Source organism: Carlito syrichta, unplaced genomic scaffold (assembly GCF_000164805.1).
Source record: "Carlito syrichta isolate Samal-C Ts95f unplaced genomic scaffold, Tarsius_syrichta-2.0.1 Scaffold309642, whole genome shotgun sequence".
In the NCBI taxonomy this organism is placed as follows: domain Eukaryota; kingdom Metazoa; phylum Chordata; class Mammalia; order Primates; family Tarsiidae; genus Carlito; species Carlito syrichta.
Window position 1 is genome coordinate 388,554 of NW_007253738.1, and position 27,396 is coordinate 415,949.

The following is a 27,396-nucleotide window of genomic DNA, read 5'->3' on the forward strand; positions in this document are numbered from 1 at the left end:
CAATCCACTCACCTCAGCCTCCCAAAGGCACGGAATTACAGGCTGAGCCACCGAGCCCGGGTTGGCTCCCTATTTTAAAATTTTGAGGACCCCTGTTCTTGACAACGCTGAGTCTGTGCCCTATAGATGAGTCCTTATTCCAAATGTTTTTCAAAGAATTTGTAATATTCAGTGCTTTTGCTACTTTTAAAGAACCAAAATCATTTCTAAGCTCATTGTCATTCTCCAACTAATTTTAGAGAATTATGTAGTCAGTGCTTTCCTTCTAGTATGAATGTAGTCTGTAAGCATTTGACGAACTGATCCTGATGATGGAACTCGCTCTAGGCTCAGTCCCTCAAGGGATGGTCATGGGCACACCTTTGGAAGAGGTACTGTGCTTAAGGCTGAGCCCGGATGATCATGCTGTTGCAGTGTGTGTTGGAAACAAAATCTCCGTGCTGGATATCAAGGTAAGATTGCACATCTCATGTGGAGTGTAGTGGAACAGAAAGCTAATGACCTCCCAGGTGCTGCGGCCCTGCCTGCCTTTACTTTCTCTTTTCTGCCCTCTTTTTTAAAAGAATATTTTTAATTGGTGTACTTTTAAAGGGATGTTAGGGAAAACACATGAAAACAGATCTTTATCTTACAGTTGGAATGACATTGGAACCAGGTACTGGTATTTATACAAATCCTGGACACTTATATGAAAACTGGGCATCAGGGATGACTTTTTCTTTTTTCTTTTTTCTTTTTTCAGTTGGAGTCTCTGTTGTCCAGGCTGGAGTGCAGTGGCACGCTCATGGTCTCCCCAGTGTCGACCTGCTGGGCTCAGGCGATCCTTCCGCCTCAGCCTTCCAAGTAACCAGAACTACAGGCATGCGCTCTCATGCCTTGCTAGTTTTTGATTTATTGTAGAGACGAGGTCTTATGAAGTTGCCTGGGTGGGTCACGAACCTGGTCATAGGATTTTTAATTCGAGTATTTGCCTGGAGAATTCAGCTTTTACTATAGTGGTACCAAGTGAGAATGCAAGAAGTAGGATTTGAGAACACGGAGAAGGGCTTTTTGTCTCCTCTGAGTTTGTGTTCTGCTTGAACCTGATTTTGGTGACTATCCAAAGTCTGAGCTCTGTTGAGGATTCTGTTTGCCGAGTGAATACACAAGCTGTTTGTCTGCTATTGTTTTTCCTGCTAAAATCCACTTTAAAGAGATTTGTTGATGAAAGAGGTTGGGCACGAAATTTTAAGTGATAATCTTGGGCCGGGTGTATGCCGGACATCTGGGGTATACAAAGAGAAGATGTTTCTCTCTTATAATTTTTGACCTAATTGTGAAACTAAGGCTCACAGATAAAAACAGTTCACATCAGATGCTAAGCCATAGACCATGAGGAAATGTGTCTAGGAACTAGGGTAGGGGCTGCCATCATTTCTGCCTTAAAAGTCTGTGCAAACTTCCTGGTAGGCCAGCATTTGAGCTGTGTTTAGAACATTTGTTGCAAACATTTTGTGTTAATTCAGTGGATTAATGTTAGGCCACTGCAGCATTTGTCACAAAACTGACCACTAAAAGGGAAAGAGTGAACATCTTTATTTCAGGAAAAGGAAAGCCAAAGTGAACTAGAAAGATACTTAAAGCTGTTAATGCTTGAAGGAAGACACAGACAGGGTCTCAGAAATCATTGATCAGCGAGGGTTGGCCTCAGCCATGCCCTTGAGAGCCATGAGTGTTCCAGAGGAGGAAGCGGGAGTCTGCTCCAAGTGGATGTGAACTGTGGAGCCTCTCTGTGCTTCCGGAGCAGCAGGCACATCACATATGGGAGAGTCACTGGGGGAGAGTAGCTTTATGGACATGGGTGAGTGGGCTGCCAAGACATCAGATGAGTCCACAAATAGCACATCCTTAACAAGAAGCTCGGCCAGTGAGCAGTTTGTGAAATTTGATTTTAAAGACTTATGACTTAACAACTTAAATAGTTTTCAGGGTATAATGTTATTTACAGATAATCAATGAGCTTTATTTTATAAAAATTGCAGAAAATAAAAATGCCCATTTTTTAACAGTCTCATAACTATCTCTATTCCTACATGTTATAATCTTGCCTTTTATTTTGAACAATCTGATGTAATTGGCATAATATAGTCAGTATTCTAAGTTATATTTATTGATGGCCATGTATTGTATTATTGAAGAAAATCTTCCAGGCTGGGCACAGTGGCTCATGTCTATAATCCTGGCACTTTGGGAGGCTAAAGCAAAAGGATTGCTTGAGACCAGGAGTTAGAGACCAACCTAGGTAACAACACAGAGAGATCTCGCTTCTACAAAAATGAAATAGAACAAAACTGTGGTGGCACTTGTCTGTAGTCCCAGCTTCTCTGGTGGCTGAAGTGGAAGGATTACCTGAGTCCAGGAGGTTGAGGCTATGGTGAACCATGAGCATGCTATTGCACTCCAGTCTGGGTGACAGAGTGAGACTCCAACTCAAAATGAATGAATGAATTTATTTTCCAGAGTTAAGTGTCTATTTGTAAGTTGTTATCATATATATAACATATATGTATTTTTTTTCTGCATGTACATTAGGGGTTATTTCTCTTGTTTCAACTGAATACTGTAAAGTTCAAGAAAAATGTTCTGCTCTGAGGTGTCTGGGGTCCCATATGGATACTGCTTGGGAGATGACTGGCTTTTAGGAACTCTTGATGCTCTCACTACCCCAATTCTCAAGCGTGTTGTGGAATTCCAGCTTGAGACACTGATACTAGGGTGCTACCTCGACTCTGGGAGGATTTAGGGACTTATGAAGGATAAGATAACTCTTAAGTGTTCATATCATGCCATCCTTTCTTACTTAGAAACTGCCTGATTGGAGAGTAGATGCTGAAGGAGAGGGAACATAGGGTAGATCCATTCTAACTGATGGGGGAGGGAGGGAGAGGAAGGGCTGGGGAATAAAGGGCATACCATCCTCCACCCTGCTCTGTTGGACTGCTCTAGGGCATCCAGGCAACAGAAAAGAGCCTCAGGGCACAGGTGTGGATAGCCGGAAGATGGGAGCTGAGGAGATGCCTGCTTTACCATCTGCGTGGGGTCAGCTTGGCAGCTAGTGTCTTCCAGTGGTACTGATACCATGGCCTGCGGTTGCCTAGGCGTCCCTTTCAGCTCAGGCAGAATGTTGCTGTCTAGGTTTATGGACAGAGTTCCAAGTTGGGAAGAAGGACTCGTGTAAAGTAGACTTAATTTAGTAGGAACTGTTTTCTATGACATACATGTAACTCCTTGATAATAACGGTCACCAGAAAGTTCCATCACTGATCTTCTTTCACAACTTCTCTCAGACTCAGGCCATCCTGGCTGAGCTTCATGGCCACCTGGGCTCAGTGACTGCGGTGGAATTCTGTCCTTGGCAGGCAAACACCATCATCTCCGTGTCCGAGGACAGAAGCTTTAAGGTGAGGGGTGACACAGGGCAGCCTGTGGATGGGACAAGTGCTATGGAAAGATACCTGTGACTAAGGGTACTGAACGAGGTTGGCAGTCACTGTCACACAAGGAATGCTGTTTCAACCACCTTCCTCTAAGATGACTGATGTCCTGGTTTTAGTACAAGCATGAAGCCTTGATGTTTGGACTGGGTTGCTGGCTGTGCTGAGGGGCTAGGTTCTGATTCCTGACAGGACAGCTCCTGTGGCCTAGCTTTTCTACTCCCAAACTCAGGCCTTGGAGAGCTCAAGCATTGGTGCAGGTCTGCAGGATATCCTAGGACCCAGGGCAGAAGAGCCAGGTTTCAGCAGTGGAGGAGTCAGTCAGAACTGAATTAAGCTCTGAATTAAGGAAAATAAAACACAAATTCAGTTTCCATCCAGCTAACACTTGAGGGTTTGACCCTGGCCCAGGAGGATGTGACCTGATACATAAGTTTGTACACAGCAGGATGTGGTCCTGACACATTAGTGTGCACCTGACAGGGTGTGGACCGACACGAGGATGCACCTGACAGGGTGTGGACTGATACTCGAGTATGTACCTGACTGTGGACTGACAAAGGAGTGTGCACCTGACAGGATATGGACTGACACATGAGTGCACCTGACGGTGTGTGGACTGGCATGAGTGTGCACCTGATGGTGTGGACTGCAGCATTTTTCTGTTTACACCTCTACCTTGGCAGTGGTGCTTAAGTACCTGGGAAAGGTTTCTAACCTTGTCTTATTTTGCTTCCAATTTTTAAAATCCCATAGGATTAAATATATGGAAATGATGTTCATTTTTTTCTTTATGATTCTGATATATTTATTGTGTTTCCACAGTTTTATGATTTGTATGCTTATTTTAAGCTATTGTAATAATGGCAATATGTTTACTTCTTCTTAAGAATCCTGTGTTTGTCCAAAGGTCTGGGACCATTGTATGGGATCATTAATATACACCTCATCTGTGCTGTCAGGTAAATGTAAAAACCTTTCCTATATTCAGTGGACTGTGTGTAGCCAGAGGCTCCTAGTGCATGTGGTATTCCATGAGGTGGACGGGGACATTCAGGTGGGTCCGACAGCCTCACTCAGAGTTGTTTACTCCCTCCACATATGGAAAGGATTCACTTCATAGTTAATGTCCTTGAAGTTTGTGACTTTAGATTAGTCCTGTGCTTGGAGAATAAGCCTTTCTGTTTTGAAAAGGAGCAAAGCAGATCTGCTCTCAGATGAAACTCCTGGCCACTGCAGGAAGACCCAGCCCTCTGTTGCCCCATGGACACAAGGCACAGGACAAAGGCACTTGTAGACAGGGCCACCCTGTAGACCATTGTGCAGGTAGGAGAGCACCACAGTCCCACTCCGCTGGCCAGGCCTTGAGTTTTTGTACAGCTCAGGAGTCCAGGGTAATTGTGTTCTTTCCTCCAACTGTATTTCTGGTGGTCAGTGAAACCAGTACATGATTTCACAGAACAGGATGGAGGTACTTCTGGGAGCACGGGGTAGGCTGCACATGATGTCCTGGGCGTGCGTCACACCATGTTGCCACATTTGTCTCCCTCCTTGCAGCTTGTGGGACTGGTGTTCTAGTTGCTCTCTGTGTGTATTCTTTTCCTGTGAGAACAGAAATAGGAAATTAGAATGATGAGGTTCTCTCTTGAGATAAGTAACATGCAAATGCCACTTAGAGAATATGCAGATACTTGGTGATGGGCAGAGTTACTATTGTGTCTTTTCAAAGGTTCAACATTCTTCCTGAGGTGAATTTATGAATTGATGCATGTGTAGACTGTGGTATTTCTTAACAGCACTAATGCATTGCTTCGTCTCAGGGGTAAAGTACATTTCTTAGAAGAAGGTTGGAATCTTCTTCCTGAAATTAATTATGTGGAATTATTTTTTGACTACCGAGAACAATTGTAAACTTGAACTTTGACATTATTTATTCGTTTATTTAGGACTTACAACTCTCTTCACAGTACTTTACAATATTCACTTACCTAATTTTCTTAAATTCTTGACAGTTTAGAGTCAGCTTAAAATGAAATAATATTCTAGGCAACACTTTAAAAAAAAAGACCTCCGTGTCATTGCTGTCTCCATCATGAAGTCTATGATTTTATCGTGTCTGGCTGACCCAGGAATCATTTCCTAAGCGCAGTGCTGACTGGACACCAGCTGCTCCCCTCTGGATTTGGTTCCAAAGCTATGGGGACAGTGTCTCAGCAACGGGCAGGGTGCACCAGGCCTTTTTTTTGGCACTGGGATGGGGTTCCGGGCCTGTGGTGGTAGGCTCATGACAGCTACCTACTTTCTTGTGGGGTAATTTTCCTGACTTCCTCCTGCTCATGGAGTTTCCATAATTTGCATTTACTTTCAGCTTGTACTTTTTGGTGAAGAAATTATTTCAGAATAGTTCAAACTTGGTTGCAAGAAATATTAAAAGCTGATGGTTCTCAGTTTAAATGATACCAGGTGTGTATACAGAAACTCCTATGCTCCTTCCCACAGCCTATCCTCTTCTAAGTATGTTCATCGATGCAGAGAGTAAGCAGCTGATCACAGGGTGTGCTGATGGCCAGGTGAGAACCATGGGATCACACTCCAGTGTTCAACCAGTGCTAAAAGGAACATGTGCACAGAAGGTCTTGGGTTTTATATTACTTTGTATTTTCTTGTGATTTGAAGAAACCTGTCAACCTCAGTGTGCTGAGAGTAACCTTGTGTGTCTCAGTGTCACCGGGGGTGGGGTGTTAATAGAGTCCTAGGCCCCCTGGAGTGGCCTGGGGGAGCATCTAGAGGAAGGCCTACGTGGGAGAATCACGATGTCAGCTTCCTAGCAGGTGCCCAGTCAGTGAGGGGGTACTCTGAGACCATGGGAGTGGGCATGAAGGAAGGGTTCCAGAGTGGGTGTTGAAGTTTAGAGAAGAACCGTCCCAGAGCCTCCATGGGCCCCAAGCTGCCCCTCTGTCATGGTGTGCCTGCTCCCAGTGCTTTTTCCTTGGTTTTGCTGCGTTGTCATAAGCACCATGTGGAGATGTGTCTATGTGTGCCTTGCCTTTGCAGCTTTGGATCTTCAGTTTGGTTGAAAGACACCACTACCGTTGTATGGCACGTGTTAACCTCCAGAAGAAGAGAGAGAGCTTCTTCACCAGGAGGACTCTGTCTGGGCTGTGCAGTCAGCCAGGTGTGTATGCCAGTGCTCTATGCTCCACAGGCCTCTGGCAGGGCCTTGCCTCAAGGGCTCTGAGTTCAGGGTCCTTGGTCAGACAGAGCGGAGACGGGTGTGGAGGAAAGAGGCCCCAGTGGAGGAGGAGCCCAAGCTTGTGACCTCAAAACACCACGGGCCCTTGGAGGTCAAGATGGGAAGGCAAATGGGAGGCTATGGGCCGATGAAGGCTGGGACGTGTGTGGAGGTGGTGAGGCAGGTCAGAGAAAGGACAGCATGAGCCCTGGTCAGCAGCTTCTAGCCCCCATGGGTGGTCACCATGCTGTGGGTACTGGGGGGACAAAGGGCGAGTACACCAAATGGTAAAGATGCTACCTGCTCTGCCTGCCCTGCCCACACCCTCCATGTCCTCACCTGGTGTCCATGTCACAGATGCCACCTGCTCCTGCCCACACCCTCCACATCCTTACCTGGTCTCCACATCACAGATGCCACCTGCACCTACCTACTCTGTCTGCACACTTCACTTTTATCTGATATACTTATTTTTTCCTAATGCTTTAAATCTTGGTTTTCGTTAGTACTTCTCTAAATACCCACTTATTACTGAAGCAAATCTTAAGCCCATTTTGTGAAAGTGAAGCTAAATTGACTCTGAATCAACTATTTCTTCTTCCCTATCCTCTTTCTTGACTCTGTGCTTGAATTATTACCTTGTGATACAGGGTATAATTTTTTATCATTTTTCTTCGTACATGATTTGTGTTATTGTAGCAATATGACAGGGGACCCCAAAAAACTGGAATTATCTTTTGGAGGTTGGGCCCATTGTGGTACACTTGGTATTTGTTCCTCCAGATCTAACGGTCAATCAAAGTTTTTTTTTTTTGAGTTGGAGTCTCACTCCGTTGCCCAGATTGGAGTGCAGTGGCATGCTCCCGGCTACCGCAGCCTCGACCTGCTGGGCTCCAGCGATCCTTCCGCCTTAGCCTTCCAAGTTGCTGGAACTACAGGTGTGCGCTACCACATCCGGCTAATTTTTTTTTATTTATTGTAGAGATGAGGTCTCGCCAAGTTGCCCAGGCAGGTCTTGAACCCGCCGGCTCAGGCATTTCACTCATCTTGGCCTCCCAAAGCGCGGGATTACAGGCTGAGCCACCTCAACCTGTAACCGGCTGAGCCCGGCCTCAACCAAAGTTTTTATCTGAAAGTTTTGAGAAGGTTGCATCATGATTTGCAGAAGAAACTCCTGAGTTGTGGCAAACAGGTGACTGACTGTTTCTTCTACCATGAAAATGCACTGCCAATACCACATTGAGTATTCAGCAATTTTTGACCCCATGCCCATCCCTCCCTATTCCCCGGATCTTGCACCAGTGACTTTTTTTGTTTGTTTCCGTGGATGAAAAAGTCCTCAAAGCGAAATGTTTGGTTGTGCTTATTGTCGGGGACTGGCCCCGACCTGAGGGGAGTTGGACCTGCATCGGAGGATCAGGACGCGGCGAGAAGAAACCACTTAGAGGCAGTTCTTCTGGGATCAGTCTGATCAGGACTGAGTCCGTTTATTCTCAGTTTAACACCAGAATTTATACCATTTTTCTTAACCTCCAGCAGTATGAAATATTTCTGCTGGGGGCGCATGATTCCAATATATGTGGAAATCTGCATTACAAAATTAACATGTTTCAAGCACAATAGATAACAAACTCTCTGAAGCATGATGATTTCACAAAACTTTCATTAACAGCTATTTTTATTTTAGTACAATGAATAACCATAATAATAACTAAATTTTACTATTCAATCAAGCATAATGTTTCCCATGCAAGCATACATTAATTTTACTGTACCTCAAGATTACAGTTTAACTAAACCTAAACTGAGTGAAGAAATAGGAACATTGAGTACAGTGTCCCTCAAACCCTAAATCCATAAAAATAAGGAAGAAAGAGACACTGGTATCAACATCCCCCAACTTACTATGTAAATATATGTTTCCTATAAAAGTGAAAAGTATGCCAAGGTTTTGTCCCCCGATACACCTGTGACTGGATCTCTATGTGCCATGCACAAGCATATCAGGAGACAATTCCCAAGCACAAAACTTATACCAGCCATAAATGTTGCATGCTAAAAATTATACTTTTCTATGTCTCCAAATACCTATAATAAAATGATAGAACATACATTAGTCAGAAAAAAAAAATAGAGAGGCACTAGTCTCAGTGTCTCGCAAGCTTTAAACTTTAAATCTTCAAAGCCCGTCACAGACACTGTACTCCAGAGTCCCTCGTGAAATGCTAATTAGTGAGAGACAGAAAACGCTAACCACAGTGTGTGACAACCCAATGTGTACTTTACCATTGAAGTCTGCCGGACACTGAAGTCGACACCTTAAAGCAGAAATCCAAAGTGCAAAAGTATATCCAGAGATAAGTAAGAGTACTTTGGTTTTACTCTCCAACGGGCCTGTAACTGGGTTTCATTACTACCATACACAGGCATATTAGAGGACAAATTCCAAGCAGAAGGAAGTGAAGTAGCAAGCACAGGTTCACATAGTGTTATATGTGGGTAACTAAACTGTGTATATATATATTTCTAAACTTTCTTATAGAAAATTTGATCTAAGTGAATAAATCAAACAGTGGTTGTCACACTCTTGGACAAGGAAAAGCACCGTTGTCATGATGATGGCCAGGGGCTGAGGCAAGCTGAGAGTTTTGACACGTAGTGAAACTAGACACGTTCTGCCTGGCTAGAGGCAGGAAAACAAAACTTAAAACAATTTTGGTTGCTAATCTTTAGCTATTGGGAGAAACTGCTTATAGAGTGCTTACAGGAACAAAGGCTGCATGGTTACTCCTGAGAAACAGAGACTTAACAATGGCTCGGAGAGTCAGAGAGAAATGGAAACTTAAAGTACAGAATGTTTTCTGCTGTAAGGCCTTACCCAAAATTTTAGTCTAACAGTGTAAAAGGTTTACTTCTAAATAATATAAGCTTTTATGTCACATATACAAAAAGTCACTATTCATATACCAACACTATAGGTGTCACTGATGCTTTTGTGTCAAAAACAGATCTCCATCATGGGCCTTCATAGGCCTCAACTACATAGCTGTAGATGTTGGCTCCCAACAGCTTATGTGTAAGAGGTGAAACAAAAAACGACAGAGCACTAAAAGGCTTCCAAATTGATGAGTTCAAAAACTATTTTGAGCAGTGGAAAAGGCATCTCATTAGTTATATTGCACCAAACGGAGAGTACTTTGCAGATGACTGAAGTTTAAATTTGTAAGAATAAATAAGTTTTTAGAAATCCTGTTTCTTTTGGGTCCCCTCTCGTTATGTATTTACAACAACATTTTGGTATTTCATTTGTTATCCTTTAGACTTGTTTGGTGTGTTTAATAATGTCTCAGGTTATGAATAATTCTCTTTCCTAGAAGAGCATCAGTTTCCTTCTGTGGATGAACTGGGAGAGGAGATTGAAGTAGCATTTCCTGTCCTGAGACTTGCACCCTGTGATCTTTCACTCACTCTAAATTCTGAGTGTGGATTGTAAGTACAAGAAACTTGGCCTAAGGCCCACAAAGAAAACCTCCTACATTCTTGACAGGTTCATTTTTTTTTTTTTTTGAGTCGGAGTTTCACTGTCGTCCAGACTGGAGTGCAGTGACACACTCATAGCCACCAGAGCCTTGACCTGCTGGGTTCAGGCGACCCTTCCACCTTAGTCTTCAAAGTAGCTGGAGCTACAGGCATGCACCACCATGCACCACCATGCCTGGCTAATATTTTTGACTTATGGAAGAGATAAGTTCTCTCTAAGTTGTTTAGGCTGGTCTCAAACCCCTGGGCTCAGGCAGTTCTTTCGCCTCTGCCTCCCAAAGTGCTGGGATTTATAGGCATGTGCCACCGTGCCCAGCCAGGTTCATTTTCTAAGAATGATTAAGATGGTGCAGTTTTTCATTTTGGGAAACTTGCCCATGGCAGGTCTTTCTGCCATGAATCTTCCTTTTTCCCTTCTCTTCTCACTAATAAACTCTGTTTTAAAACTTAAACAAAAAAAGAACAAAATAAAACCAATATGTTTGTTTCTTTGAGTATTCCTGAATTGATTATTCATGTAAGTATTCTCAGAATTACATGTTTTAAATCTTAAAGCTGATAAACTTGGTCAACTATATTTAAGTATCTTTAATGAAAGGAATTAGATTATTTTTAATTTTGCTCTCCAAAATCAAGGCAGATCTTTGCCTTTGTAACAGGACTTTTTTGGAAAGGGGATATGGTCATCACAATATTCTACCCTTTTCTCCCATGTGTTACACATTTAAAATTAACCCCAGACCACATGTCGTTTATTGGTATTTATTTGTGGGCTATGGAAATATCAATATTTGACAACATAAGGATCCCTGTTTAGCCGGAATTCAAGATTATATAATTATGTTCACCTCCCCAAAAAGCCCTAGAGGACAGGGAGGCAGCCTCTTTTGGAGTAGCCTTGGCCATCATGTTGCTGCGTCTCTGTCTGCAATGCCAGGGTACAGGGTGTCCTGCGAGGTACACACCACAGAGAGGAGCTGGGATGGGATGGAGGCGTGACACTATGTTCCCAGCTGAATTTGAAGCCATGAGTGAAATGCTATAGAACAGAACATCCAGTGATAAGATTCATGGTTTTTTTTTTCCTTTTTAAAAATTAGCCTTCCTGAGAAAACCAAATGTGTGTGGATTGGAAGCTCAGCTGGTTTATTCATATTTAACTTGGCAAGCCTTGAATTGGAAGCTGTTTTGTACTACAAGGGTAAGATTCTGAATGCAAGTAATCTTTGATATAAATTGTGTGCAACTTTCATTTTCCTTTGGCTCATATATTAGGGTAGTAAAAGTTTTCGTGGAGAAAGCCTGCTAATTTGAATTTGAGGATAAGATGCCTTCAATCATTAGCAACAGTTGGCTCTTGTTCAGGTCACCAGTGACCTCTGTGTTGCTGACTCCAGAGGTCACAGCTGCATATTTCCCTTCCCTAACCTCTGGGGCAGTCAACATTTAACTGCAGCCTCCTTCGGTCCCTGCTTCCTCCCTCCCTTCCTCATGGAGGCCCCTTACCTCCTGCACTCGATTCCCTCCCTCCATCAGCACTGACCAAATCCCCTGGACCTGAAGAACCTCTCAGGCACCAGACTCTGTCATCTAGACTTGAGCAGGGGTGCTCTGCTCCCCACCTTGGCTCCCTTCCTCAGCTTCTGTCACCACCAGAAATGTGGAAATAGTAGCCAAGACCTCCCTCCCACATTTCTTTCCTCCGCCCTGGTGTGGGGGTCACGGGTGTGGTGAGATTCCTGAAATGCAGAGTTTACTCTGTCGCTCCCCCTCGTTTAGGACACAGTGGGCATCCTCACCTGGGCCCAGGCCCACACCTCATCGGGGAAGCCACTCCTGGGGCTTCCTTGTTGCTCTGCAAGGAAGGGGTTTGTGGGCACCAGCATCCAGCATTTCCTTCCTTGGGCTGACCAGTTCCTGCTCCTCCTCAGGATTCACCTCACTTTTTGCCAGCTTGGTCCAGGTGCAGGTTCTTACTACAAACTCTATCCTTCTTTTCAGCACGATCACAGCTTTACCCTCACATTGTGTGTGTGAGCTCATGCTTGATGACCTAGCTGCTGGTCTTGTTCAGCATTGTGTCCCAGCCCTGGCACTAATCCTGGGTGTGGTGAACACACATGACGAGACCAGGCAGAGACTCCCTGAGTGCTCAGCTTCCACACTTGCCTTTCACAGTGTTGGTTTGCCTTTGCTGCATTTAGATTTTAGGAGCCTCAGCATCCGTGTTGCTGGATCGTGTGCCGTGATGAGTGAGGCCAGTGGTCGTCAGGTCAGTTGTGAGTCTCCACCATGCCCACCTCCTGCACAGTGAGCTTGTTTTCTCTGGCTGGTGTGTGCTTGCTTCTGCACTACATCCTCTTGACTGGCTGTGTGTAACGTTTCTTAGGAATGACAGTTCAGTGCAGTCAGATGATGTAACTGTTATGCAACTAACAGGGTATAGGAAGCAGGTTTGATGCTGAGTGTGTGGCTGCACAGTTAATCATCTCCCTTGATCCCGTGATGTTGCTAATTGTGTCAAAACCCCATCCCTACAGGCACTCTGCTTGCTGACGTCCCTGTTTGGAAGGCAGATCACTGTGGTGGAGGTCAACCTGGCCGCGTTGCTTGGGGCGCAGTTCCCCCACATGGGAAGGCATCTTTCGGTGCTCACCAGGTAGTCTTTGCGAGTGTGGGGTACGTGTGTATGCTCATCAAGCGGTAGCAGCTTCGTTTTCCTTTCATTTTGAGAAACAAAAGTAAGGATGGGTAAACGCCTAGCCACACTAATCCTGTCTGAAAGAAATATTTTTTGTGTGCAGTTGCTTCCATCTTGTTTAAAATTGAAATGGTTTGTAGTTTATTTTCATGTGAAACACTTTTATTTTAGGATAGAATGTCAATTATAAAACAGCATTTTTATTAGGAATATGTTAATTTTCATATTTTAAAATTAATAAGGATAAACTTGCCAGTTTTTACTTCCAAATATTATATATCCGTGTCTACAGAATCAGCTGTTTATAACTGTCCTTCAAATGTGTGCTTCATTGAAAAAGTTCTATCGTATGGTGTTTGCTCTCATGGTTTTATACAGTTTTGTTTTTATTTTAGCTCCTGTGTCCTACCAACCTCTCCACTGTGTCTCAGAATTGTTGAGGAAAAAAGTGCTAAGCCTGCTAGCCAAAAAAGATCTGGTTAGTACAATGTACCCTGAAATATAAGAATGTGAGATTAATAAGCTCCCTTTCCCATCAGGATGGCTACATTGCTCTGCCAGTGCTTCCTTCTTGCCTTCATCTCCTTCCTGTTACTTGTGGTAGAGAACATGCCAGATGCTTCTTGTCCTGAACTGGGCATAATCACCAAGATTCAGAAACTTTCTGAAATATTGAAAGCTGTTCCTCTGGACCCCAGCTCAGTGGGGGTACATAGTGAGCCCCCATAATCATTGACTGTGAGAACATTTTTTTCTCTCCTGAAGAATTTTAAAGTAAATCTAAACCCCATGCTGTTTTGCTCCTACACGCTTCAGTATGCATTTCTGAAACTTTCATGTTCTTACCTAGCCATATTATGTCAAAACCAGCGGTAATTTTTTGTATCTTGTATTAGCCAGGCCATAATTCATTATTCCTGATTGTCTCAAAAATATATTTTTCTCTTTTTTCATCCCTTTCTCCATTCTTCTCTCCCCTCCTCTCTTGGCTCGGGCTGACCCTCGGGCTTTTTTTGTCTTCTTCCAGAACTTCTCAGGGCAGTCTTCCTCTGAGGACATTTTTCTCTCCTGAGTAATATTCAGGAGGTATATTTTGCCCTCATTTTACAGAGGATCAGAGTTTCAGATCCTTCTTTTGTACATTCTTTTGTGATTTGCCTTTTTTTCTTTGTTTGTTAGATTTATTTCAATTGCTACACAGCATTTGGATGTCTGAATGCACTGCAGTTTATTTGCCCACAGTTGATTTACTGTTGATGAACATCAGCCTGTTTCCAGGCCATTGCTGTTGTGAGCAAAGCTGTCTGGCACCTCTTGTGCCCATGTGTGCAGGGGCTCCAGTGACCTCAGCAGGCATGGGGTTGCTGGGCAGTTGGGGGAAGGTTCTCCAAGTTGACTGGATAATGGCAAAAAGTTTTCTAAGGGGTTTGCCGGTTTCTATTTTAGCAGCATCTGGAGGCTCTCATACCTTGAATCCTCACCAACACTGGATGTTATTGGACTCTAGAATTTATGTTCACCAGATAGAGACACAAAGGTATCTTGTGATTTCATTTGTGTTTCCCTGATTACACATGAGGTGATTGATTATCTTTTATGTTGAATCAACCATGGTTTTTGCTGTGATAAATTCCATTTGTATTTATCTCTTTGCTGCTATTTTGTGTAGGACTTTTTGGATTGGTATTCTAGGGTGATTTGTTTTTCAAGTTTGGTTTTGGTGTTGAGGTATATTAGCTCTGTAGGACAAGTTGGGGAGAGCTTTCTCTGTTTCTGTACCTGAAATAGTTTGTGTAAAAATTTAAAATTAGGTGTATGATTGAACTTGAGTATAAAACTGGGTCCCGCATGTCAGGAGTAAACCCCATGATGCATAGTCTTTGTTGTGTTGTTGAATTTGAATTGCTGATATTTTATTGAGGATTTGTGCATCAATTTTCATCAGATCAATTGGACTGTAGGGTTTTTTTGGTTTGTTTTTTTGTTTTTTTTTTTAGAAACTGAATGGAAGTGCAGGACTTTCCATTAAAGGAGGTTTATGTTGCTTTCTAGGAGTTTGGTGGTACAGACTCGTAGTTTCATGTTTTTTAAACCACTGGATATGCCTGGGACGAGTATGGCATGGCTTCCTGAGCCAGGGGGAGGCGAGCTGGCAGGTGTCTCGGTGCTGTGTGTGTCTCTGCTGTGTCTTTGTGCCTCTCCTGTAGGGGATCTAGGCCTTTTTTCTGCCTCCAGGTCCTCTGAGGCTGTGCAAACCCTAGGCCTGTGTGACTGGCGTCAGTGCCATCAACAGCTTCACTTCAGTTTTCATATCTTATCCTAATGTCCTTTCTCCCTCTAACAAGATGAAGCATTTTCTTTATCTGGTATTTGTGGCCTTTTCTATGGGAGACTTAGCCTACATGCCTAATTAGCACACTACACAGGCAGTGACAGTCAGCACTCACTTTTTGCATCGCAGCTCCTCAAAGCATGAACTGCTTCCTTTGGAGACATTATATTAATGAAACATTGAAAGTGCTTCCTAGGTAAGTGATATGGTCTTCTACTTTATTTATGTGGCAGAAGTCTGTTTTTCATATTCTTTTATTTTTATTTATTTATTTTTAAGTTGGAGTCTCACTCTGTTGCCCAGACTGGAGTGCAGTGGCACGCTCCTGACCACCGCAGCCTTGACCTGCTGGGCTCCGGTGATCCTTCTTCCTCAGCCTTCAAAGTAGCTGGAACTACAGGCATGCACTACCACACCCAGCTAAAGTTTGATTTGTTGTAGAGATGAGGTCTCACCAGGTTGCCTGGGCGGGTCTTGAACCCGCGGGTTCAGGCAATCCACTTACCTCAGCCTCCCAAGGTGCTGGGATTACAGGCTGAGCCACCAAGCCCGGACTATTTTTCATGTTCTTTTAAAAAACACTTTCTGTTCATTTATGCATTTGTTTTAATTGTAAAGTGTATATAAAACAAAATTTAATAGTTAGGTGTGTGGTTCAATTGCACTAAGTGCCTTTACGTTGTTGTGCAGTGTAAAAAGTCTTTTTGAATTATTCGCTTAATTAATACCAAAAGTAATTGTATGTATATATAAACATTTCTATTAAATTGTTTTTGGGAAAACTTGACTAACCAATATTAAAATTGCAAATAGTTGGACTAATACCCGGTTGTTCAGATGCTTTTCCAAAATTCAGACTATATTTTCACTCCAAGAAAATCACGTGCAGCACCAGCTTTCTGTTCTAAGTGCTGCAGGACTTTGTGTGTCAGGTCTGCACTAGGGCAGGTGTGTTCTGTTCCCCCCAGGCAGGTTCTGTGCACTTGGGCCTGGGCGTAACCTCTGTATGAACATCTGTTACATGTAAGACACAAGTCACACAGTTCTTTCTCTGTCTTCTGAAACTGAACTCATTTGTTTCTGTAACTTTTCTTCTTACATATGTTCTATTTAGATCACCCCTTAGAAGGGGATTTTTTTTTTTTTAAGCAGGATTGATTGGGAAGACAGAAAAGTTTCCACAGTGGGAGGGGACCCCAAGGGGGTTGCCCCAGAAGTAGAATTTTAAAGTTTTGATTAATATAGATCTTCTTATTTCAGAATAGTTTATATGACATACTGTGTTTTACAACTAACTATAATATGTTTTAGGACAAACCTTCAGTAAGAACAGTTATATAAACATTAAGATTTATTGTGGGATCACAATTTCTCTGTAGCAAGAAGGTGATAGAATTTTAATACTTTGATGTTTTGTGTGTTGTTTAGAAAATATTCACATGGAAAATTAGTGTGTTTGATTTATGGTAATGTTATAATCTCAAAGTTTGCCTTCCTCTACTTACCAAAGCATAATAGGAACAATGTAAACAGAATATATATGATAAACTGTTATATTTTAATGCTTAACACAGTTATAAACATAATATGCAATTGTGTATTTATAAACTTTAGTATATTTAAGACTTTCTCATAAGGAAGTATATTTATGCACCCATAACTTTGTATTTTATCCTGAAATTATCTTCCTCTTGGCAATATTTTATTTTTCTTGGAGAAGGTTTTTCCTCCTTTTCCTGATACTGTGGCTTAGATGATTCATTTCCTGGGTTCTCCTAGGGGCAGTTACTTTTCTAGTCTTCCTCCTGCTGAGGGTCCCTTTGGGGTCCAGCTCTGTATGGTGGCCTCCTTCCCCTCCGGCCTGACACCAAGTCTAGCTCTGCCCTCTGTGAGCCTGCAAGGCAGGTGTTTCCCAGGCCTGGGGCAGAAACCTGGCTCACAGAGTTTTAGTCACCTCTTGGACTTTGGTTTGGCACCATGAGATGTCCAAAATATAAAATCAATACTCTGCTTCTTAGGGTCACTTGGTTCTAGATGGGAATATGGTTCAGGTTATCAGTAAGTAGTCCTGAAATACTACCAGAAATCTAAATAGTATCAGAAACAAAACTGAATTTCTTTGTTTTTAAAAAGATAACTATCTTTATAATTACTCAGTACTATGCAGTTATCCATTTTTCTAAACCTATTTTGTAATATTATACAGAATAATCATATTGAACACAAAGTATTAAATTTAGGCAAAAGTAAATAGTTATGGCAAAACTGTATTTGGCTTAAAAGCATTTCTGACATTTGCAAATAATTGTGCTAAGTTTATGCTGTGTCAGAGTTTTAATCAATCAGCAGTGCTGTGGAAAACATAAAATATGTTAAAAACAGGGCAAGAAATTTTATTACCATTAAAATGTATTGATATGATTATTAGTAGCTTATCTTTCTTATTACTCTATCATATGATAAATACAAAGCATAACAAGAAACTTGAACTGACTTAAGATCATTGAGATTTTCATTTGTGGAGAGACTGAGTCTATCACTGATTTATGGAGACATTCACTCCATAGAGACCTTGTTCACTATCCTGGGAGTGGTATCTGTGAGTGAAGCTCCATGTGTAGCTGGGCCCTAGGCCTCTCACCTCTTGCACTGCCTCTTCGGATGGTGACATGTGGCCTGCAGCCAGCACAATGTGAAAGGCCTGGTGTGAGGTCCCTGAGTATTTGAGACACATAGCAGCAAACATATTGCAATATAGTATAATTTAAAGAATGAGACAAAACGTGTTAATTTCTTCTCCTTTTATTCTCCTTGATTTAATCTCTTGCTGGAGTTGGTTGTTTTGACTTCAGGTATAAAACCTCTTAATTTTACAAGTCAGAAGCTCCTTCTGTTTGTGTAAAGAGCCTGTCCATAATGAAATTGTAATGTTAAATATTTTTTTCTTCTTTAAACTTGTCTTTCTACAGCTGCACAGAGTCATCTGAAGGATCAGCCCCTGGTTTTCCACAGTAAAGTGATGTCGTCTGGCTACACATCAGCACCACAGTTAGTAAAACTCATGTTAGTGACAGACATGGAGATTTTAGAGAGACACCAGTGCCACAGATGCAGGACCTAAACATGGACAGAATGCATAAATAGGGACAAAAACACACCCTTTAGGGTCACATTATGAGGAGAGACAGGTGTAAACAGGAAGTCATACATGGTAGGTTAGACCCAAGCTGTCCCAGTCTCTGGCAACTGCCACAGCAAACGCTTAGGGTCACTCACTGTGTGCTGGGCCTCAGGCCATCCCCTTGGGTCCTTGTCTGGTCATAAGGTCATTCCAAATGAGGTGAGGGAGGCTGCTGGGTATGGACTGGGGGACAGTGATGATGTTGTAAGATAGTGTAGCCTGTTCTCAGAACACAGCTTTGCTGTAACCTCAGAACATTAACCTTTAGTATCTTCAGAACCTGGGTTAGCAAGACTGACTTTGTGAGGCTGTTTAGTGACAAGGATATAGACAGCAACAGGATACTCGAGAAACTAGAACAAAGCCTTCACAATCCCCAGATTTTTCAAAGGAAATTGGACTTTTCTGTATAAAATGCAGATGTATTACTCTCCTGCTACCCCAATCTTGACACTTTATGTGTCTTAAAATAGCTCCCACAACAGCCCTATTACTTGAGGTCTCTGACCTCAGAGCACACATATCTCCCTGGTTGGTGCTCTTTTCTACCAAGTCCCCCAACCTGTTCCACTACCCACCCCTACCCCTCACAAGGGCCACTGCTCTGCTCCAGGCTACAGTCCCAGGCTTCTCTATGTGAAACTGCAGCCTCTCCCACCCCTCAAGCCCCCTTCCTCCTTTACCCTTTCTCTTTGGCCTTACCTGTGGTGACTGTGTTCTACTTACCTGTTCTGTAAACTCCTATGCCTGGGACAGCACTTGGCATCTTGGATCCTCTCACAAGACAATTCTGGATGGGTGGATGGATGGATGGATGGATGGATGGAGGAATGAGAGATAAATTAGTGGATGGGTGGAGAGATGTATGGATAAGACGTAAATAAGTTAGTGGATGGATGAAGAGATGGGTGGTTGAATAGATGGAGAGATGGATGAGTGGGTGGATGGGTGGAGAGGAAGATGGAGAGATGGGTGGGTGGAGAGATGAGAGATGAGTGAACGGATGGGTGGAGAGATGTATGGATGAGAGGTGGGTGAGTTAGTGGCTGGAAGAAGAGATGGATGGGTGGGTAGATGAAGAGGTGGATTGTTGGATAGGTGCATGGATGGATAGATTGAGATATGGATGAGTGGTGAGTAGGGTGGAGGGATGAGTGAGTGGATGGATCAGTAAGTGGATGGATGCTCATTAGATGGATGGGTGAATGAATTCTGGATTCATGCTCAGCAACACCACATTTCACTCTATGTCCTGTGGGGTGGCTCAGGGATGGTGGCATCTGGATCATTGAGCAAACTTCTAGGTCCCTTCATATTAAGGGATGTCGTGAGTGCTGGTCTTCATGTTGGAGACCAGGGACATGAGGATCCGGATTGCCAGATGTGGGTGGCCCTGAGAACCAACCTGAGATCTGAGCAAGAAAAGCCCAGAGTCCTTTTATAACCTTATTTTTTTTCTGATGAAAAACTTAATCCAAATGAGTCCATCGTCTCCCATACTTCTTTCAAAATAAACTACTAGAAAATGGTACTAAAATATAAAAGCATCAAAAATTATCTGAGCAGACCCTGCTGGCTGCCTACCCAACAGCCACTACCTCTTTCTTCTTTGCTTGTGGAACCCCGATCTTGTTCTAGAAGCTACTCCATTTCTAATTTAGGGTAAATCTTGATTAGTGTAAAGCAATCTTGGTGATCTTGTTGACAGTCATTACTTTAGGAGTAGGTATGTGACCCACATCTGACCAATAAGACGTAAAGGGAAATCTGCTTGGAGCCTCTGCAAAAGGTAATTTCCCTCTCAAAATAGGACACAGGAAGAGACATTTCTCTTCATCCTATGAATGTTGTTATGTCAGAATGTAACTCCCAGATGGTAGAAATTGCAACCAACTCGCAACCATGAAAGTCCTGGCCTAAAGTCCAAGCAGACACACCAAAGATGACAGAGCAGAAAGATGAAATGAACTTGGGCCCTTGCTGCTGTTGAGTAGAGAGTTTAGCCAGCTGCAGTGCCTCCTAACTCTGAAGTTCTTATCATGTGTAGTAGTATTGTCCTCATTGTTTAGGCCAACTTAATTAGAGGTCTCTATTACTTGAAGCCTAGTATCTCCACCTATCAGTGACCTTGATATCTTCTGAAACCTTCTCATGATGGGGGTTTTACCTTTGCAGTCCATTCACATTGGTTAATAATATCTCCACAATTCTGAGCAACAACTGCTCCCGGGCATGGCAGCCTTTGAAGGAGATTTTCCTCCTTGAAAATTTGACTGTTCAGAGGCAGAGTAAAGAGCCAAATTGCTACTTCTCAGGTTTGGACTCTATTATAACTCTAAATGGTGTTTCAGAGGATGTGTAGCATAGTGACATCTCTGAGGCAGAATGAAGGACATGAGAGGAGGTGAGGGCATGAACTGGAGGGCGACTGAGGGAACTGCTGAAAGCTTTTTGCAGATATCTCTACATATGCAACTGTTTTTCACTGTAAAATATAACTATCTTAAGAAGCTTAGTATTCTTCAATACTAAGAATTTTGAGACTGATGTAAGAGTTTTCTTTCCACAGTGTAACCATGTTTTCACCAAAGACTAACATCAAGAATGAGGGTAAAAGATCTTCAAAATGCAAGAACAATTATAAATGGTATGCAGTCTATATTCAAAGTAGATTTGAAATAACCTCATGAGACCTTCAAAATATGATTTTACAGATTATTTTCAAACAGACATAAGACATTGCATGTGTATATGCACATGAATATGTACATGTCATATATATGTATTTTGAGTTGGAGTCTTACTCTGTTGCCCAGGCTGAAGTGCAGTAGCTAGCTCATGGCCACTCCAGCATCTACCTGCTAAGCTCTGGCAATCCTTCCTCCTCAGCCTTCCAAGTAGCTGGAACTACAGGTGTGCGCTATCATGCCTGGCTAATTTTTTATTTATTGTAAAGACAAGGTCTCGCCAAGTTGCCATGGGTTCAGGCAGTCTACTTGCCTCAGCCTCCCAAAGTGCTGGGATTACAGGCTGAGCCACTGAGCCTGGCCCATGTCATATTATTTATATGTATGTCCTTTCAGCCACATTTAATTTTTTAAATATGCTAGTTTTTTCTGAACTCTTCAGAAAGCTCTCATTTTTGTGAACATTTTGGCTTAGAGAATACTATAGCTGTGCTCATTCTCATGGCATGTTGGAATAATTGGTGGAAGTGTCAGAGCTATGTCTTCTGAGCATCTCTTGGCCTGCGTGGTGTCAGGCAAAGCCCATGTCTTCACGGGCCAGGCCCGTGTGGTGTTAGGAAGAGCTCGTGTCCATGGGTTGGACCCATGTGGCATCAGGGAGAGCTCGTGTCCATAAGACTGAACCTGTGTGGCATCAGGGAGAGCCCATGTCTCCACAGGGTGGGCCCGTGTGGCATCAGAAAGAACTTGTGTTCACAGACTGGTCCTGTGTGGCATCAGGGAGAGCTTATGTCCACAGGGTAGGGCCTGTGTGACATTGGGGATAGCTCATGTCCACAGGCTGGGCCCGTTTGGCATCAAGGAGAGCCATAGCTCCACAGGGTGGTAAGTGTGGCGTCATGGAAAGCCCGTCTCCACAGGGCGCGCCCATGTTGTATCAAAGCTCGTGTCCACAGGGATGGGCCCATATGACATCAGGGAGAGCCTGTCTCTATAGGACTGGGCCCATGTGGCATCAGGAAGAATTTTTGTCCACAGGCTGGGCCCATGTGGCATCAGGGAGAGCTTGTGTCCACAGGTCTGGGCCTGTGTGACATCAGGGAGAGATCATGTCCACAGGCTGGGCCCGTGTGGCATCAGGGATAGCTTGTGTCCATAGACTGGGTCCGTGTGGTGTCAGGGAGAGCCCATGTCTCCACAGGATGTGCCCATGTGGCATCAGGGAGAGCTTGTGTCCACTGGGCTGGGCCCATGCTGGCTGAGGCTCTGTGCTTGGGTGCATCCATCTGAAGCCTGAAGGCCTTCAGGGGACCTCTAGGGCTCCTCCCAATCCTGGTGGAAGATTACATTGTCTAAGGAGAGAGTATGGGCTACTTTACTTAAAACCACACTTATGTTCATGTGTGTCCTGTGTACATTTGAACCATTGTTGAGTCTATAACAACACTGATATTAAGTTCTCCTGAGTTTATTCCTGTTTTCCTTCAACCTTGTTGCTGTCCTGCTCCATTCTGTTGCTCTGCAGGTGAGCAGGTGGTTGACACTATGCAGGTACCTGCTACAAAGGGCAGCTGGATCTCATGAAACGAAATGCCATAGAGTTCTGGTGACCGTCCATGTTTGTGGTGGCTTTTTTTTCCATGAGGAACCCCCAACTCTCCTTGCCCAACATGCACCTTTCATATATTTTTAACTCTCATGGCCGTCTGTTGAGAGCCTGCGGAGCAGCAGCGACAGGCGGCGAGGCTTCTGAATGACATGCGGGGTCAGGCAGGTGTTTACTCAGAGGAGGACTCACGTGGACACCTCCCAACTTGGTGGGGTTCCTGGTGTGGCTGGTCTCACCAGTCTTTTTTTTTTCTTCAAGTTGGAGTCTCAGTCCATCACCCAGGCTGGAGTGCAGTTGCATGCTCACGGCCACCCCAGCGTTGACCTGCTGGGGTACGGTGAACCTTCGCCTCAGGCTTTCAAAAAGTAGCCGGAACTATAGGCGCATGCTACTGTGCCTGGCTAATTTTTAAAAATTTATTGTAGAGAGAGGGTCTCGCCAATTTTCCTGAACTGGTCTTGAACCTGTGGGCTCAGGCAGCCCACTTGCCTTGGCCTCCCAAAGTGCTGGGATTACAGGCTGAGCCACTGAACCCAGAACTCACCAGTTTTTTCTGGATATAGATGGTACAAGTAACAGGCGTGGCATGTCCTCAGCAGACCCTACTTCTTAGAGCGGGCATGTGACTTCATGTCTCTCCCGCCTGTGTGTGGGGTCCCTGGTGCTTCTGTTATTTTTGCTTCTGCAGCAGCTATGCAGGACCGGCGGTTTACAGCTGGAGACATGAATGAGGTGGAGAATGCGCAAGGTTCTTGAGCACCCCTGAGGATACTCTGCTTGGCCCTGCTAATGTATAACATGGGAGCTCTCACCTGAAACGAGACGGCCTGTGGGTTGGGCCAGTGCTCCTCCTCACAGCCTGGCACTCACCTGCCTGTCCCATCAGGGCACTGAGTTTCAGTGTTAGTCCTTTTTGCCCAGCCTTCCTTGGTTTCTTTTGGAAACAGAATAGAATTATTTTCATGGTAAATGTAAATCATTTATAGATTATCTGAGTAATATGTGTTTGGATAGCCGCTCACAAAGAACACAGAGAGTGGAAAGAAAGACATATTTTCTCTCACTAAATACCCTCGCCCCAGATCACTACAGTTTTCACACTGGCTTGTATCAAACGGGATAAATCTGTGCTACTTTATATGTATAATCGGTGTCTTTTTTTGCAATATGGAATATAAGTCTATTGTAAAGAGCTATTTCATGATTTTGAATGTAAGAGCCTATATATATTCAAGTTTAAAGGAATAAAGTTATACATGTGAATGGGGGGAACTGACTTCATTTCTAGTTTATTTTTGTTTCTGATCTCACTTTGGATTCTCTTTTGCTTCCTGCCGTCTCTGATCGGACTTGAAGTGAGGCGTACCCTTTGGAGTGTTCTCTACCAACCACACTCAGTGCACAGGTCTCTGCGACCTGTGGGCCGGTCACTGTGGGCTGTGTCCAGTACTCAGGTATGCATCAGTAGGCTGGGCATTGTGTTGTTTGTAAAAGTTTTTTGTTCTGTTCACTAGTCGCTTGTAAATAAGTTTTAGAGACCTTGGTTACCTGACATTGCGTGGCATCATTTTGGTCCAGATAACAATCAAGACTCAGTTATCACTCAACTGTAGTTGGGATGATCGCCGAGGATCTCACTCCTCACTTGGGACCAAGCTCAGCACTTGCTCACTGGTGTCTGAATCTGGAGTGGTGAGCTCACCTGGGTTTGCCTTCTACATACATGATGTTCCTACAGAAGTTGTAATGGGAGCCTGGTGGGAAGACGCTCATGGACAGAATCTGACCTAGTCATCACCATGTACTCTGGAGACATGGTCCCTGGCTCACTGATGGGTTGGATAGTGTCACGCTGCATAGTGTTGTGCTGGTTGATGTTGCACTGGACGGTGTCTTGCTGCATGGTGTCTTGCTGGACGGTGTCGTGGTGACTGCGTGGCATCCCTTCCTTGCCAGATCCCTTGACTGGGGCTGTTTTTTGTAGGGCTGAGCATTTCTCCACTTCCACAGCAGCTGCTCTCTGCTTTAAACACATCTTCATGCCATCACAAACTTCTGTCAGGGAACCTCAGTGTTTTTCCTAAATAATGTTTGAAGGAAGGTAAGAGGCAGCCTATAAGAGAGCCTCAGCTTCCTTTGGTGTTTCTGCTCTGTGGGCTTGTCTTGCAAGTGGGATTTACTTACAAGTGAGATGCACCTTTGCCTCTGTCCAGGCTGGATGCACTTTGCCCCACCCTGACTACCGCCCCCATCCAGAGAGTTTAAGTGGGTCATCTAAAGATCATTTAGAACCCTGCTAAATTCCCCTTATTTTTTATATGACTCTAGCCAAAGAAGTTTTAAAATATTTTTGGGAAATTAGATATGTAGTATTATCAGTAAATATCTTTTGACATTTGATATGCTTACTTTAATAGATCAGGAATCCCTTTGGTGTTACAGATCTTCAAGTTCAATACTGTGGGTGATATCTATCATTCATCTCTAACCTGTCTTAGGGAAATGTCTAAACATAACTGTTTAGTGAAATATGCCTCTGAAACAATCCACTGATATGAGACAGGACCCAACCAGTGCAGTGTTTGCGGGCATCTCAGTGCAGGGGCCTGTGGACTCCCAGTCTGTCACCACCTTGGGGAGCAGCCCCACTGTGCTGTCCTTCGATCCCTCCTCTAAACAGAGGAGAATGACAATACAAGAGTGTGGGAGAGATGACGTGGGCATCTTTAGGAGGTGACATGGGGCTGGGCCTTGCGGGCCCATGCATGATGTTTATGTTTGGGGGGATTGGAAGCCTTGCCTCTTGTTGTTCCGTGTTTTCTCATGACCCAAGAAGTTCCTACATCTGAACCCATGGTCAGCATGACTCCTCTGAGTTGGGATTCTACAAGTATTTCTTTTTTGTGTTTTAAACAGGAGACGGACGGTGGCTGGCCTGTGGCTTGGGCAACCATCTGTCACTGGTGTTTGAGGCCAGCCTGATTGGGACGCCTGCTGTGTTTTCAGGTAAAATGTGTTTAATTTCAGTTAACATGAACTTAAGAATGGGTCTCACTTTGTCTTGGTTGTCAGTTGCTAAGTGATACTTCTTTCTCCTTCAAGACAACAGCAGAATAGAATCATGGCTTGAATTGGGATAATAAAATGGTGATACTTAATATACTAGATCCATAAGCCCTTAAACCTAACAAGGTGAGTGTAACTTGTGAGACCAAAATTGCAGCCATTGATGACTGATGCCAGAGGCCAAGAACCACGTGTCAGCAGAGTTTTAGAGGAATGAGTGAAGTTATGTCTTAGGTAATCTTACCTTATCTTAACATATGGAATTCATTTACTTGAAAGGCGTACAGCCGGGCTTGGTGGCTCAGCCTGTAATCCCGTGCTTTGGGAGTCTGAGGTGAGTGGATTGCCTGAGCCCACGGTTTCGAGACCTGCCTGGGCAACTTGGCAAGACCTCATTTCTACAATAAGTCAAAAAAATTAGCCGGGTGTGGTAGCGCGTGCCTGTAGTTCCAGCTACTTGGAAGGCTGAGGCGGAGGGATCACCGGAGCCCAGCAGGTCGAGGCTGCAGTGGCTGGGAGCGGCCATGCATTCCAGTCTGGGTGACAGAGTGAGACTCCAACTCCAAAAAAAAAAGGCTGTGTACAATTGAACTGCATGTTGACAATTTGTAGGGTTTGTACATGGACATTTTTATACACGAACAGGGCAAACAATTGTTTTAAGGAGGTAGATCTGCGATGGGAGTGATTCTCTTAGAATTACTGATTTCAACTTATACTCTGACACATGCAGTTCCTAGTTCCAACCAGGGTCTTGCAAGTCTTCTTAGGCTCCTGATGCCGCTCACTTAGAAACCTACGCCTGGTAGCTACTTTTACAAAACGCACACACAATCAGAAAACCTTTCGCTAGTCCATCTGCTTTTATACAGTATGAGTATCCCTAATACAAAAATCTGAAATGCTCTGGAGTTCAAAGCTTTTTGAGCACTGACATGATACTTCAAGGAAATGTTCATTGAAGCATCTCAGATTCGGACTTTTGGGTTAGGGATGCTCAACCATTACAATACAAACATTCCAAAATCTGAAAAATTCTGAAATCCCAAACACCTGTGGTCCCAAGCACTTCGGATGGAGGGACACTTAGCCTGTGGTGGACCACACTGGTGGCAGTGGTTAGGAAATGTGGAGGTGGGGGCTATGAGATGGGTCTGGTGGAGGTGGGAGCCAGGCGAGGCCATCCTTGGGAGCCATGATACTGCCCCACCTGGCCTCCAGACTGCTCCTGGCCTCGCTCTCTGCTCACTGACTCGAGTGAGGTGAGGGAGGATCCTGGGGCTGACAGAGGTCTTGGGCCCACACCTGCACAAGCAAAGCCGTGGCCTCCAGTATAGCAGTACTCCCAGTACTAGCAGTCATGGTTGGACACTACCCTTCCAGCAGCATCTTTTCTGCACATCCTGCTACATCTGTTCCATTTAATTCCAGAACATTCGGTGGCTCCTCCAGGTTCAGACCTTTGCTTTTGGTGTTTATTGAAAGTCACCTTGTGGTGAGGGAGCCCCGGGTGGCATCTTTCTGTTGCTGAACAGCTGATATAAATGGTTGTTATGCTGGTTGTAGGCATTTCTC

The 27,396-nt window shown here is 43.9% G+C and overlaps 1 protein-coding gene across 1 annotated transcript in view; it reads left to right on the forward strand.

Moving 5' to 3' along the window:
• The window catches only part of WDR27 (WD repeat domain 27), a 181,434-nt gene that overhangs the window by 19,245 nt on the left and 134,793 nt on the right, over positions 1–27,396 (forward strand). Inside the window, exons 3-13 of the mRNA XM_008067492.1 lie at positions 5,973–6,043; positions 6,528–6,648; positions 10,080–10,194; positions 11,346–11,446; positions 12,450–12,517; positions 12,786–12,904; positions 13,342–13,424; positions 18,248–18,326; positions 21,029–21,106; positions 24,112–24,209; positions 25,672–25,761. Coding sequence (XP_008065683.1) covers positions 5,973–6,043; positions 6,528–6,648; positions 10,080–10,194; positions 11,346–11,446; positions 12,450–12,517; positions 12,786–12,904; positions 13,342–13,424; positions 18,248–18,326; positions 21,029–21,106; positions 24,112–24,209; positions 25,672–25,761 — 1,023 coding nt within the window. The remainder of the gene's footprint in view (positions 1–5,972; positions 6,044–6,527; positions 6,649–10,079; positions 10,195–11,345; positions 11,447–12,449; positions 12,518–12,785; positions 12,905–13,341; positions 13,425–18,247; positions 18,327–21,028; positions 21,107–24,111; positions 24,210–25,671; positions 25,762–27,396) is intronic.